The sequence below is a fragment of the Centruroides sculpturatus genome, unplaced genomic scaffold (genome assembly GCF_000671375.1).
Source record: "Centruroides sculpturatus isolate CEXI.00-Female unplaced genomic scaffold, Cexi_2.0 scaffold678, whole genome shotgun sequence".
Classification (NCBI taxonomy): Eukaryota; Metazoa; Arthropoda; class Arachnida; order Scorpiones; family Buthidae; genus Centruroides; species Centruroides sculpturatus.
Genome location: NW_019385241.1, coordinates 22,091 through 35,990, shown reverse-complemented (window position 1 = coordinate 35,990; position 13,900 = coordinate 22,091). Strand labels below are relative to the sequence as shown.

The window sequence follows — 13,900 nt, the reverse complement described above, 5'->3', positions numbered from 1 at the left end:
ACTTAGATCTGGTTACTACCATAATGATTATCTCCACAGAATGTGGGTGTGTGGTCACTCTTAGCTTCATTTCTCCCCATAGACCTTACTGGCATGGGTGTCCCTACCAGGAGCTTGTGCTCCAGCCTGCATTGCCCTATGGATCTGTAAAATTACTGGGCTCTCCCACTACGACCAGGTGGTGACCACGGGAGAGTTATTATTATTATTATTATAGTAAGAGAGACACAAGTGTAAAAACCATGGAACAACTTTGTCAATTCTCCAAATTGTCTTCTACAGACATTCAATTTGATGAAATGATGACTAATAGCGAGCCAAGAGAGATTTCTTTCCAGTATCAACAACAAAAGCAGATTAAATTTAATGGTAACTGAAAAGATCAAGGCTGCTAATTTAACTGTCAAACAAGCTCAAGATAATGCTGTTTTGATTATTGAAACTGTGCTTGAAAATCCTTGTAGAAACATAACCATTGTTGGAGATGATGATTTTTGTCGGCAATTCTGACAGCAGCTCGCACGCCTGTTGATGATGATATTTTTGAAACTATCACAAAAACGGTGGTATTTGCAACATGCAGTTCAAGTTTTCAACAAAAGTGATGCTTCTCGTGAGTTAATTTTTTCTAATGGAATAAAATTTTTCCTGGGTATGTATGGCACTTCATTAAAAGAAGAGTCCATCAACATAGATATTTGTCCTTCACTAAGTCTGTTCTGAAGAACAAACCAGTAAATGTGAATTTACTACCACCTACAGCTAATGCAGCTGAGGAGCACCTATTTTGAGTGTATTGTGAAGTCCAAACATGGCTAGTTAATGAACTTAATCCTGAAGAGAGTGAATGGATTTTGAAGAATAATTTGTTGGAGTTGAATTGAACATCACAACTTCTTACACTGGATTGTCTTCTAAACATGATTTTTTGCAACTGTTCAAAAGGTTGTGGAGCACTGTGTGAAAGTTGGGACTGCACTGCTTATTACCAGTAGTTTATGCGATCTATCACAGGCAATCTTGTCTAAATGTTACACCAACGGAAGGAATGTCAGAGAAAAATCATCAAGAGAGACAAGGAAATCAAAAGACAAGAGCCAGCTAGATTATCTTGAATAAGACTTTTTTCTATTCTTATGAATCCTTTGAACAAGAATGATGGCATGCTTTTTAATATTTAACATTTACCTATAATAAAGGTTAAAAGATGGTACTTCTCTAATATCCATGAATGCATTATGTATTAATAAAATGTGTTATCATTTCTACCAAAACTGCTTTATTCCTTGAATATCTGCATGAAAGTAGTGATTTATGTTGGGTTGATGCAAAAGTTCATCTCTTTTTTTAGCACCAGATGGCTTTGAAAATAACACTTTGCAACACCAAAGTGTTATTTTCTTCATATGTGTAAAGTTTTAATGTTTGACAAAAGGGATTTCAGCTAGTACTTGAGAAAACAGTTGTGTTACTTAGTTGTGTTTTTTTAAATTTTATTAAGCATTAAAAGTGGCAGAAAACAGGAGTATTTTTGACATATACTTTTTTTATTTCCGTAAAGGCAAGAATGCTTCACAGATGCAAAAGGAAATATATACGATGAGGGTGCCATTGATGATTCCGTGTGCCGTGAGTGGTTCATAAAGTTTTGTGAAAACAATTTTAATCTTAGTGATGCACCACATTTTTCTGAACATGATGCATCGAGGTTGAGGCTAATTGAAAGTGATTGACATAAAATAACTCTATCGGAGAAATTCTTGGAATCAACCAGTCAACAGTGTCAAGATGATTACATCAATTAGAATAGTTAGCAAGGTCTGTATGGGTGCTGCATAAGTTAATGGAGAAAAATTTGATATACCAAATTTCTGCTTGCGATTCTCTATTGAAACACAATGAAATTGATCCATTTTTAAAGTGGATGGTTACAGGTGATGAAAAATGGATTGTGTATAATAATGTTAAGCGTAAAAGATGCCCCTTCAATCAGTTCAAAAGCCAGTTTACATCTGAAGAAGGTTATGCTATGCATTTGTGGGACTGGAAGGGAATCATTTATTATGAGCTGTTACCTGAAAATCAGACCATTAATTTGGAGAAATACTGTTTACAACTAAGTGAATTAAAGCGAGCAATTGACCAGAAGCGACCTGAATTAGCCAACAAAAATGCATTGTGTTCCATCAAGACAATGCTAGACCACACGTGTTTGTAGCCACTTGACAAAAACTTTTACAACTTGATTGGGATGTCCATCCACCATACTCTCCTGACCTTGTGCCCTCTGGCTACCATTTTTTTAGATTGCTTCAAAATAGCTTAGATGGTAAAAACTTTACTTTCTTGGAAGACTTCTACGAGCATGGACTTATGCAGCTACTGGAGAAATAGAGAAAAGTCATTGAACAGAATGGCACATACTATATTGATTAAATGCAATTTTTAGTAAATAAAATTTTTCTTCAATTTTTTCTTCAAAAACCTGGGATGAACTTTTGCATCAACCCAATAGTTTCAACTTCAGATTGAGCGGAAACTATCACTTGTATCAAAAAATTTATAAGGATCATTTCTGTAGAGAATTTTCTCATCTTCTTGTTTGTATATCACTTTCATTGCTGTAGAATCAATAGCAACAGATATTAACAAAAAACTCATTTCAAACCTTCTGTAAACATCTTTTTAGCACTGTAAAATATTAAGTGCACTGCAGAATGCTGGAAACTTTTGACATTTTATTTAGTATGACTAAATAAAGCAATATACAAAAATTTGGTTTTGCTTAAAATTTTTTTGCAGAAAAAACCTAAAGTGACTGGACTATCAGAGATAATAGGAATTTAAATATTTTCTATAGTGAACTTCAGAAATTTAAAATGTTGGCTTAGTGAAATGATGATTATGGAAGACATTTTTATTTATTTTTTTCTTTGTCATGAAACTTATATGAATATAGTATTAATATTTATTTGTATAAAATCATAAATCATTTTTTACTCAGCATTAACATAAATGGTAGTATTCAACCCATTGATTGCAGAGCAATTACTAGTTGATAATGTATTTGAATTTTTATATGCCAAGCTATGATACAATAAATTAGAAATTGTTCACTTTTATTATAAAAGTTAATGATTATATCTGGCCTATATTGCTGATTTTAGCTTCATCTGTAATTGTGGTTAAATTATTAACATTAATAGTTTAATTAATTAATTTTAATATAATGTAAAATAATATATATTTAATATATTGATAAATAATTTTCATTTTTAAAAATTGAAAAAAACATTTTTTTTTATTGGTCATGTTTTTTTGAGATTGGGTTGAAGGGTGGTGAGGTGGAGCCAGGGCCACTCCCCAAACATCAATAAAATGCATTGTCTTCATATTTAGGTATGCCATCAGTTTGTCTTCTATCTTAATTAGAAGTGAATGAATTTCAGTTGCAAGAGGACATAATACAAAGCAAATTAAATAAGTGTTTAAAATAAGGTTGAATGTCAATTGACATGGAACGCTTCTTAATTTCTGCATATGACAAGATTTTGTTACTAAATTGTTGTTTTGAAATAGTTCATCTTATTAAATGAGACTAGAATATATCCTCACTGTGTATATAATAGTTACTTTATTAATATAATTTATTTTTAAAATGTATTAAAGCATGCTATCATTGTGAAATTTATCCATTATCCTAATAGAATACTTTTTCCCCCTCTACTTTTTTAGGTATAGAATGTGAGAATTTTTTGTCACTACAGTCATTTATGAATGAAAATAGTTCATCAAGTTCTGTTCAAAGTGAGTAAACATTGAATGTGATAAATGTATTTGTAGAACTGTTGATTGTGATTCTTGATTTGTATTTTGTGTATTGAAATAAAAATAATTGTCCATAAGCTTTAGAATAATTACTTTTAAGTATTGAGCTACATGATCAATAAATTTTACATTTTTTAATTAATGAGAATTCTAAAAACAGAATTGAAGTTATACAAATTTTTTTATATTGTTATTGACTGATGCTTCATGAACATGGGATGAAACTTAGTATCTGATTAAATTTATCAAAAACCATTATTATTAAGAGACTGAAAAGTATCAGTTTCATTATAATATCAAAAAATTGTGGTGACAAATCTTACTATATTTTGACTTAACATTCCAAATAATTACAAATTTTATTAAAGATTTTAAAAAATTTTTACAGAATATTATCTGTGTTAAAAAGGTTGCTAGATTAATTGCATTTTTTTTTTATTGTCAAATGTTGAATTTAGTTAAAATATAATTTTTACAATGTAAAATAACAGAAATGAAATATAAAACTAGCTATACATATAAAGCTAGTTTTATTAAAAAACTAAGCTTTTAAAAAAATAGCATGCTATTATTTTAAAATTTAAAGATTAAAACTAAGCTTTTAAAAAAATAGAAATTTAACACAATATATTAATTATATATTGTGTTAAATTTCTATTTTTTTAAAAGCTTGGTTTTAATTTTTATATTACTGTTATAAATGAAGACATCTTTGCAACTTAACCTCATCTGATCATCAGACACTTTTCTTATAATTTAAGAACCAACAATATGTAGCTTAAATTAAGTGCTATGTTGACTTTTTCAGTAGGATGATGATAGAAATTTCAGTAGAAAATGTATTACCCATAGTAAATAAAATTAGAAATACAATCTATACATTATAGAATTAAATGTTAACAAGATCTGTTTATTATGAAAACTTTTCTTTTATATATAAGCCTTAATATTATTAATACTTGTTTAAATCAAATTTAAGATTGCCCTGATTTTCAAATATACATGTAAATTAGCATTTTAAGTAGTTGAAATGCTGAATACACTTTAACTTTAGGTATTATAAGTTCAAGCATTATTTTTCAAGGAATGTAAGAATACTTACAAACATTCAAAATATAATTTGCAGAATTATTATATTTTAAACAAAATATATGATTGTAATTTTAAAATTAAAAAATTAAGAATTTTGAATGAAAGTTAGAACATAAACAACAAAGTTGTTGTTGAAAAGGTTAATATTAAGGATGCATCGATTAATCTGTAAGTAATCGGCCGTATCGGCTACTTCGCCGATTAATTGGTATCGGCCATTTCCCCGATTAATCAGTTTCAATAATCTGCCAATTTTACATTTTGGTATTTTTGTTAGAATGTTACATACAATGTTAGTAATAAAAACTAATAAATTTCTGTTATATATTTATTATTTATTACATGACAAACTGAATATTAAAAAAATTTTACAATTGAAATTATTCCTTTTATTGATACATATTATAAGTATAACATAACATATAATGTAAAGTTTAAACTTTAAATAAAATAGAGAGTATTGAATAGGTTAAAAACATGCTATTCTTCATTCTTTCGTTTATCAGAAGCTAATTCATCAAATAAATCAAAAAAACTTAGAGATTCACCTCCATCTTGATCACCTCCAGAAGTAGAAACTTCAGAATTTAATTCTTATTGATTTCCTCTATCTTTTTGAAATTTCATTTTGAATCTAATAAAAATGACAAGCATAAAGACTTGTTTTCTATATATGCTGAAAATCTTTTTTTTATTGGATTTTCTACTACTTCTGTTTTGGTATTAATGCCACTAAAGGAACTACTGATCTTTGCTTTTGATAAGAATAATTTCAGAGTCTCTATTGTGGGAATTATTGAAGATGAAGTGGCTTCTCGTTTGCTGGCTTTCCACAGTAATTTCTTTGAATGGTTTTACAAGTAGAACAATTTTTTCAACGAGAGACCACTGATATGGGCTCAACGTAGGAATTTTATTATCTATAGCATATGTGACAAGGGCCTTTTGCTGTTCCAACATGTAGTATGTAGAATTCCAGCGAGTAGGAACATCTTGAATTAATTTGTGTTTCTGCAAACCTAACTTTTCTTGCAAATCTTCCAATTTGATTACAGCTACAGCAGAATGATTAAAATGTGTGACAATATTTCTATTAACTGTGATTATAGTTTTCACATCTTGTTTAGAAAATATGCATTCGTTTAGTGTCAGCTGCAGCGTATGTATAAAGCATGATAATGCTTCTAAGTTGCAATTCCTAATTCCAGCTACCAGATTTGCTGCAGAATCTCTTAGTACTAAGAATATCTTATCACTTGTCAACTTATACTGTTCAAGAACAATTTTTAACTGTTCACTGATTCGTGTAGCTGTGTGGGAACCTTCAAAGGAAACAATTTGCAAAACAGCTCTTTCCTGCTGAAAATCATCCTTCAACCAGTGGGCTGTTACACTTAAAAAAGGAGAATTGTTTGTAGTTGCTGTCCAAATATCAGCGGTTAAAGAAATATATTTTGTTTCTGTTAAACACAGAAACACTTCAGCTTTTTAAACAATGTCGAAGTTTCCATGCGTCAACAATTAAGTGTTGAGATTTATTTTAGAAACAAAGGAAGAGATTGTTGATTTTGTGAGGATATTCGATCGTCTCTTGTTTACCTGACCCAAGGGAGATGGAAATACCAGGTGGAGAAAAATGGGTTTTTTCCACATTATAATTAACTGTATAATTAACTCCAGGATCTCACACTATTAATGCAATAAATTATTAACACTAATCGGCCGATTAATCTGTAATCGGCCATTTTGCTTATCGGTGCATCCTTAGTTAATATCCATTTTTGACAGCCAAATATCCAGACTTTGGACACTTCACTGTAATTAAGTAAACTCTGAACCAAATTTTTATTACTTACCTGAATGTGAACTTAATTCTGCAGTTTAAGGAAGATAATGGTGGTTAATAAATTGTAATTTAATGACAAGTTAATCAGTTAACTGGATAGCAGAAAGATGATTGTTTAAATCATTATAATTATTTATTTACATAACTAAATTCCAAAATAGACTTTAGTTATGTATAATAATTGTAGTATAGACAGTTTATTAATCAGGATATTATTAATATTCATTTCTAATTATTTTTGTTTAATGTGACATTAAAAGTGGTACTGCCATCTTAATTTTACTAAAATGTTGCAGGTGGCTATAGATTTTTCTCCTCCTCTGAGCCAATTTTCCCTTTCAGATGTTCAAAATTATTGATCAATTACTTCTAATCTATTAAATTTATTACAAAATGACAAAACACTACTTTTTATTGCTAAATTAAATAAGCAAACTGCATATGTTATATACGATAAAAATAACCCTGTAACTTTTAGCTGTTTGATTGATTGACATTTTACCTACATGATAAACAAATAACAATAGAGAATCAATTATTCATAATCTATATTATTTCCTCAAAACATAGGACAATATAAAGTAATTTAGAATAATTACCATGTTAAATAAACAGTCAATACCTTAAAACTAAATTTGTATATATTATATTACTAAAATTAATTAATTGATGACATTAGTTGTTGTTTAATAGTGAACTATAGCCTGCTTTTATTTATTCTTCTTAGAGGACAAAACCAATGCATGACCTAATGCAATGATTTTATTATTTACGTCATTGCATTAGGTCATGCATTGGTTCTATTTCAGAAGAATAAAGGAATCACTAACAGTGCATTTCTCTTCATTGAAACTTAAAAAGTAATACATTATACAGTCATTTAACTAACATTAAAATATAGTATTAATGCTGTGGGGGTTTAAGTTTAAATCTGCTCTTGGCTCTCATGGTTTTTCATAAATGACATCATTATCTCTTTTTAATGCTGGCTGATCCATTTGAATTGGTTTGTTTGGAAAGTTCATAGTGATTTTTAAAAGAAATATAAAAAAAAAACTGTTTTAAAACTAAAAATATACTCTTATTCTATCATATATGTGTCATTGTTTTTAATGATGTGTTGCCATCTATGAAGCTTCTTGATACCCTTTTCATAGAACTTTAGTTTTTCGTATGAAAAACTGTTCCATGTGGTTTTTGCAAACTTCCAAAGAATCAGTGTTTTTATCCTAAAGGGAATTCTGCAGAAAACAGAACAAATGGTAATCCGATGAGGCAAGGTTTAGTGAGTATGGGGTGGTGGGGTAAAACATCCCAACCTAGTTCCAATAATTTTTGGCATGCTCATAAGGATGTGTGCAGTCTGGCATTATCTTGATGAAATACAATGCCTTTTCTATTGGCCAGTTCCAGATGTTCTTCTTTGTCATGCTCAGTTTATCCAGTTGGGAACAATACTTATTAAAATCAATTGTTTGATTCTGTGGAAGCAGCTTGTAGAACAGGATTCCTTCTCAATCCCATCAGATGGTAAGCATGATGTTTTTTGGATGAAGACTGGCTTTTGGAGTTTTTAATGATGGTTCATTTTTCTTACCCCATAATTGTTTTCAGTTGATGTTATAAATTATCCACTTTTTGTCACCTGTCACTAAATGCTCCAGAAAAGGTTCATTTTCATTCATTTTTAAGAGAATCACAAATGGAGATGCAATCCAGTAAGTTATTTCCATTAATTTGTGAGGAATACAAATGTCGTATGATTCACGTATCCAAGCTTCTTTAGATGTTGAAATACAGTACTGTTCAATGACTTCACTGTATCTGCAATCTCTCGAGTTGTGTAACAAGGGTTTTTATCCAATAATGTTTTGATCTGGTTCTCTTCAATAATGAGAGGTCTTCCTGAGTGGGGAGTATCTTCAAGGCTGAAATTACTTGCTTTAAATTTAGCAAACCACTTTCAAACAGTTGATTTTGCTACAGCACTCCCATCACAAACATCACACATTTCTTTCGCTGTTTGTACAGCATTTTTGCTTTTACGATAGAAGAAAAGAAACAATTGTCAAAAATGCACATTGTTTGTATCCATTTTCACAAGACGAATTAAACAATATTTGAATAATCTTAATGGTGTTTTTGTAAAGGATGTGTCTCAAGGTCATTTTTCGTAATCTTCATTGGTTTATACAATTCTAATAATTTTTGTCTGTCTCAACTGTTGGCTATCAAAAATCGCTATGAACTTTCCAATCAACACAATATAATTGTTTGCCTGTAATTCTAGTGTGCTTGTACAGTATCTTAAAATTAAATTAGTAACTTAATTATCTGTTTTATATTAATATTTTTTATAGCCAGTTTTGACAAGCAAATCAATAAAATCACTAAAATAATTTAGATTCTCTTAGAATAATATATACATTCAAATATTTTGACAATTGCAATTGATAAGAATGTACAGGATTTTTCAAAAGAATGCTACCATTTTAAATTACTGTAATTATATTAATTATTATCTGAGAAATATGCAATGTACACCAATTGATAGAGTAACTGTCAGTTTCATCTACCATCTGCATACAAATGCCTTTGTCTGCTATCTGTAGGAAGTGTCATAAACAAAAATGACTAACTTTGCAACAGATGTGTTTTGTGTTCTGCAGTTCAGCTGGAATCAGTTATCATTGTGCAAAATGTGGACGTTTGAACAATGATAACTGCGTGGTTTGCAGTTCATGTAAACTTTGTTACATAATGATGACTGATTCCGTCTTTATGGACTAAGAACAAAGTGCCTTCTCTGTTGCAGTGTCACCATTTTTGTTTATGATTCTTCCTAGAGAGAACAAAGATGTTTGAATGCAGATGGGATATGAAACTTGGACTGTTACTCTATCAATTGGTGTACACTGCATACTTCTCAGGAAATAATTAACACAATAATTTACAAAAACTATAAAATATTGACCAATTTTATATTTATAAATAGAAAGTGAGATGAAAAATGAATTTTTTTTAAATAACAGATGATTCAGAAAATTCCCATGCCAGTACTTCAAAAAGAGAAGCAAAATCAAAACTTACACGGCATGCTTCTCTTCAAGATATCTGTGAAGTTGCAGAGCTTGAACGAGTGAAAATGTTTTCAGATGAAAACAAATCTTCATTTAATATAGCTTCGACTTTTGGTGTACAGTCAGCAATTAAATTAGATTTTTAAGAAAAACTGAAAGTAAGTTTTATTTACTTTTCTTTACATTATTTTGGTTTTGTTTTTACTTTGATTTCATCACAAAGTTGTGGCAATTATATGAATTTGAGTTTTCTGCACACACATTCTAAACTCAAATTTAAGGAAAAAAATGAATGAAGAAACATTTTAAACTAATGTCAGGAGTATTGCAGATATTTTATTAAAACATAAAATAGTTTGTTTAAAAACATTTACTGTAATTGTCTTATATTTCTGAATAATTGTTTTGCATTATATTTAATGTGATCTCATTTAAAAGCACATTTGCTAGACTTGAAGAGTACAAAACAATTAAAATATTTATATATTTGTATAATCTGCTACTTGTGACAAATTTTCAATTTTGTTACTACCAGTTTCTTTGTTTCAATGATGTCAGTGTCATCAATGACCATCAATCATCAATGTTTGTAAGATACTGTACAAGATACTTGAACAGATTTGTAATTAGATATTTATAAACAGCGAGACTCATTATAAAATTTAAAAAAAATTGTGATTAGTATGCAGTGTAGCATCCAAATTATAGCATGTTGTTTTATAAAACTCAAATTGAGAAAAATTATGAAGTATTAAGATCTTAAATTTTTGCAAAATTTAAGATTTTAACATTAAGCATTTAAATTTATTTTTAAACATTATTTTATGACGAATTTTGTGTATCTATAACTATATTCAGTCCATTTTTGATATAATGGTTTCCAGTATATCAGATTAGACTTGGAATAAAACTAGCTTTAAGCCCATGCTGTACAATACAGAATATTCTAAGAATTCAAACATGCTTATACTACCTTTTTAAAGAGAACAGGCATTTTGATTCAATATTAAGATCAAACTTTTCCCTCTAGAACATTATATTGAGGACGGACTGTAATCATTTCAGTTGTTATAAACACTGAAAATCTAAAATGTCTAGTTTTGTAATTTTGAGAAGTATAATCAAGTGAATTTAATTTGTAAAAGTCAAGATTGAGAAGTGATATTAGTAAAAATAATAAATTTATTGAATCCTTTCTAAAATTCTGACAGTTCTAAAATGAACATTTTAAAATTGAAATATTTTTGTACCAACGTTTGAAAAGTTATGAATATAATGTAACAAAAAGTAGGAGTATTTGTAATTTGATGAAATGTCCAGCTTCCTTTGTTTATTGTAACTTTTCTTTGCATTTATGTTGTTCCTTATTGATTGTATGTTGTAAAATTTTATTTTGTATGTTTGTATTAAAACTTCCTATGTCTCCTTTATGTTAATAAAGCTGTTTTGTGTAGTCAAAATGTGTGTGTCTGTGCTTGTTCCTAATAATTTTTACCATATCCAATGCAGTATCTAAAAATTTTTAGGTCACAAATGCATTTGAGAAATAAATTTTTGGATTATTGAATTAATTTCAAATGTAATGGTTAAATAGCAAAGAAGTGGAATAAATTACTAGTAATGTTATTAATTGAGGCCTATCCAATATAATGAAATGCTAAGAACTTATTATGAGATGATGTATTTAGATTAATGGTAACTATTCATCAGAATTAAAACAAATTAACCAAACCTTAAAGTTTTGCATATAAGAAATAGACAGACAATTTATCAGTGATTATTCTAGAAAATAAAATTTAAGAATTGTTTAATAGTGTGAGAAGAAATAAATCACTTATTAGCAATAAGATTGAAAGTCTCAAAAGATATTTGAAATTACAGCTAATAAGTGATCTCAGATAATTTTGTTACAGTAATCTTCCTGAAAAGTAGGAAAACTTCACACAATTGTTAAATGTATTTGCCAAAATGAAGTTAGAGGAATTTGAAACCAAAAAATATTTATATACTACATATAAACTTTAATTTTGTCAGACTAAGGTGTGTAAAACGAGTAAAGATTCAGGTTGTGAAGTTACATCCTAAGGACTACCTATATATGATATTTAAATTGAATATTTATTTATAATCTTTAAGTGCAAATGCTATCAAAAAATAGTTATAACACTGTATAAAAGAATAATCATCAAAAGTTTAAAATGAATCTAGCTTAACTTATTTAGCAATTCCAAATTAAAATCAGTTCTTACAAAAATAAGTTTTGTAATAAATGAGAAGGTATAGTAATATAATACAACGGTGGGCAACCCCCGGCCCGCGTGCCAGCTACGGCCCGCGAAAAGTTTCTATCCGGCCCGCGAAATGTTTAAAAGAAATTATAAATAAATATTTTTCGATGTAATTCGTCTAGTGTAAATTGAATATTATTTTATGAAGTGTTGTGGCAGCAATGACAGGAAAAAATAAGGGAGTCATTTCCTTATTCAAACAAAAAATGGGAGAACAGAATTTTTCTAAATTATTTATCTCATCGCATCATCCATCAAGAAAATCTATGTGCAAAAGCTATGCAATTAGAAAATGTAATGTCTGTCGTATCCAACTACATAGTGCTGTTTTTATTGTGTTTAAAGTCACTTAGATTTTACAAATAGGTGAGCCGTTCACAGCCCAACACACGCATTTGTAAAATCTAAGTGACTTATACAACATGGAATTCATATAAAACGGAATAATCAACAGTGCTATAAGGGGGGGTCGACTGTAGTAATTAATTTCTTTTTATTTATTTATTTATTTCATATTTGCAGACTAAAAATTTACAGGTCACAAGGTGTTAATTAACTACTATGGCCCGCGGAAAAAACGTAAAATTTATTCTGGCCCATGTTATAAAAAGGTTGCCCACCCTTGATATAATATATATGCTCTGATACTGGTGAAGTAATCTTTCTTAAGAGTAAACATAAGCTTTATTTGCTGTTTTGTCAGGTGTAAAGTTAAGGTGTGTGAGTGAGATGCAAGAAAAGTTTTCTTTGATTTCAAAATCTTAAACATTTATAAATTTTTATTCTTTAAATTAGTTTCTTTTTAAAACAGTTTTTCCTTTTCAGATATTTTTTCCATCAAGGGACAAGCCTGAAATATCAAACAAGATATTAAAAATATATTTTCCTTGGAAGGATATTATTTGCCAAGCATATATTTTTGGTGGNTATCTCATCGCATCATCCATCAAGAAAATCTATGTGCAAAAGCTATGCAATTAGAAAATGTAATGTCTGTCGTATCCAACTACATAGTGCTGTTTTTATTGTGTTTAAAGTCACTTAGATTTTACAAATAGGTGAGCCGTTCACAGCCCAACACACGCATTTGTAAAATCTAAGTGACTTATACAACATGGAATTCATATAAAACGGAATAATCAACAGTGCTATAAGGGGGGTCGACTGTAGTAATTAATTTCTTTTTATTTATTTATTTATTTCATATTTGCAGACTAAAAATTTACAGGTCACAAGGTGTTAATTAACTACTATGGCCCGCGGAAAAAACGTAAAATTTATTCTGGCCCATGGTATAAAAAGGTTGCCCACCCTTGATATAATATATATGCTCTGATACTGGTGAAGTAATCTTTCTTAAGAGTAAACATAAGCTTTATTTGCTGTTTTGTCAGGTGTAAAGTTAAGGTGTGTGAGTGAGATGCAAGAAAAGTTTTCTTTGATTTCAAAATCTTAAACATTTATAAATTTTTATTCTTTAAATTAGTTTCTTTTTAAAACAGTTTTTCCTTTTCAGGTATTTTTTCCATCAAGGGACAAGCCTGAAATATCAAACAAGATATTAAAAATATATTTTCCTTGGAAGGATATTATTTGCCAAGCATATATTTTTGGTGGAATATTTTCTTCAAATGAAATTAAAAATTATACCACACTGGACAGTTAATTTCATTAGTGAGAGAATGAATTTAAACCAAAATTTTCATGGTCAAATGTTTCTAATTTAAAAAAAAATAATGCATGATTTAAAATAAAAAAAAAATTAT

General features: G+C 29.0%; 1 protein-coding gene across 1 annotated transcript in view; it reads left to right on the top strand.

Annotated features, from left to right (window-relative positions):
• LOC111636604 (transcription factor E2F8-like) overlaps nt 1-13,810 on the top strand; it is a 26,673-nt gene extending 12,863 nt beyond the window's left edge. The window contains exons 4-6 of the mRNA XM_023381885.1: nt 3,736-3,807; nt 9,799-10,004; nt 13,651-13,810. Coding sequence (XP_023237653.1) covers nt 3,736-3,807; nt 9,799-9,992 — 266 coding nt within the window. The 3' untranslated portion in view covers nt 9,993-10,004; nt 13,651-13,810. The remainder of the gene's footprint in view (nt 1-3,735; nt 3,808-9,798; nt 10,005-13,650) is intronic.
• The last annotated feature ends 90 nt before the right edge of the window (nt 13,811-13,900 follow it).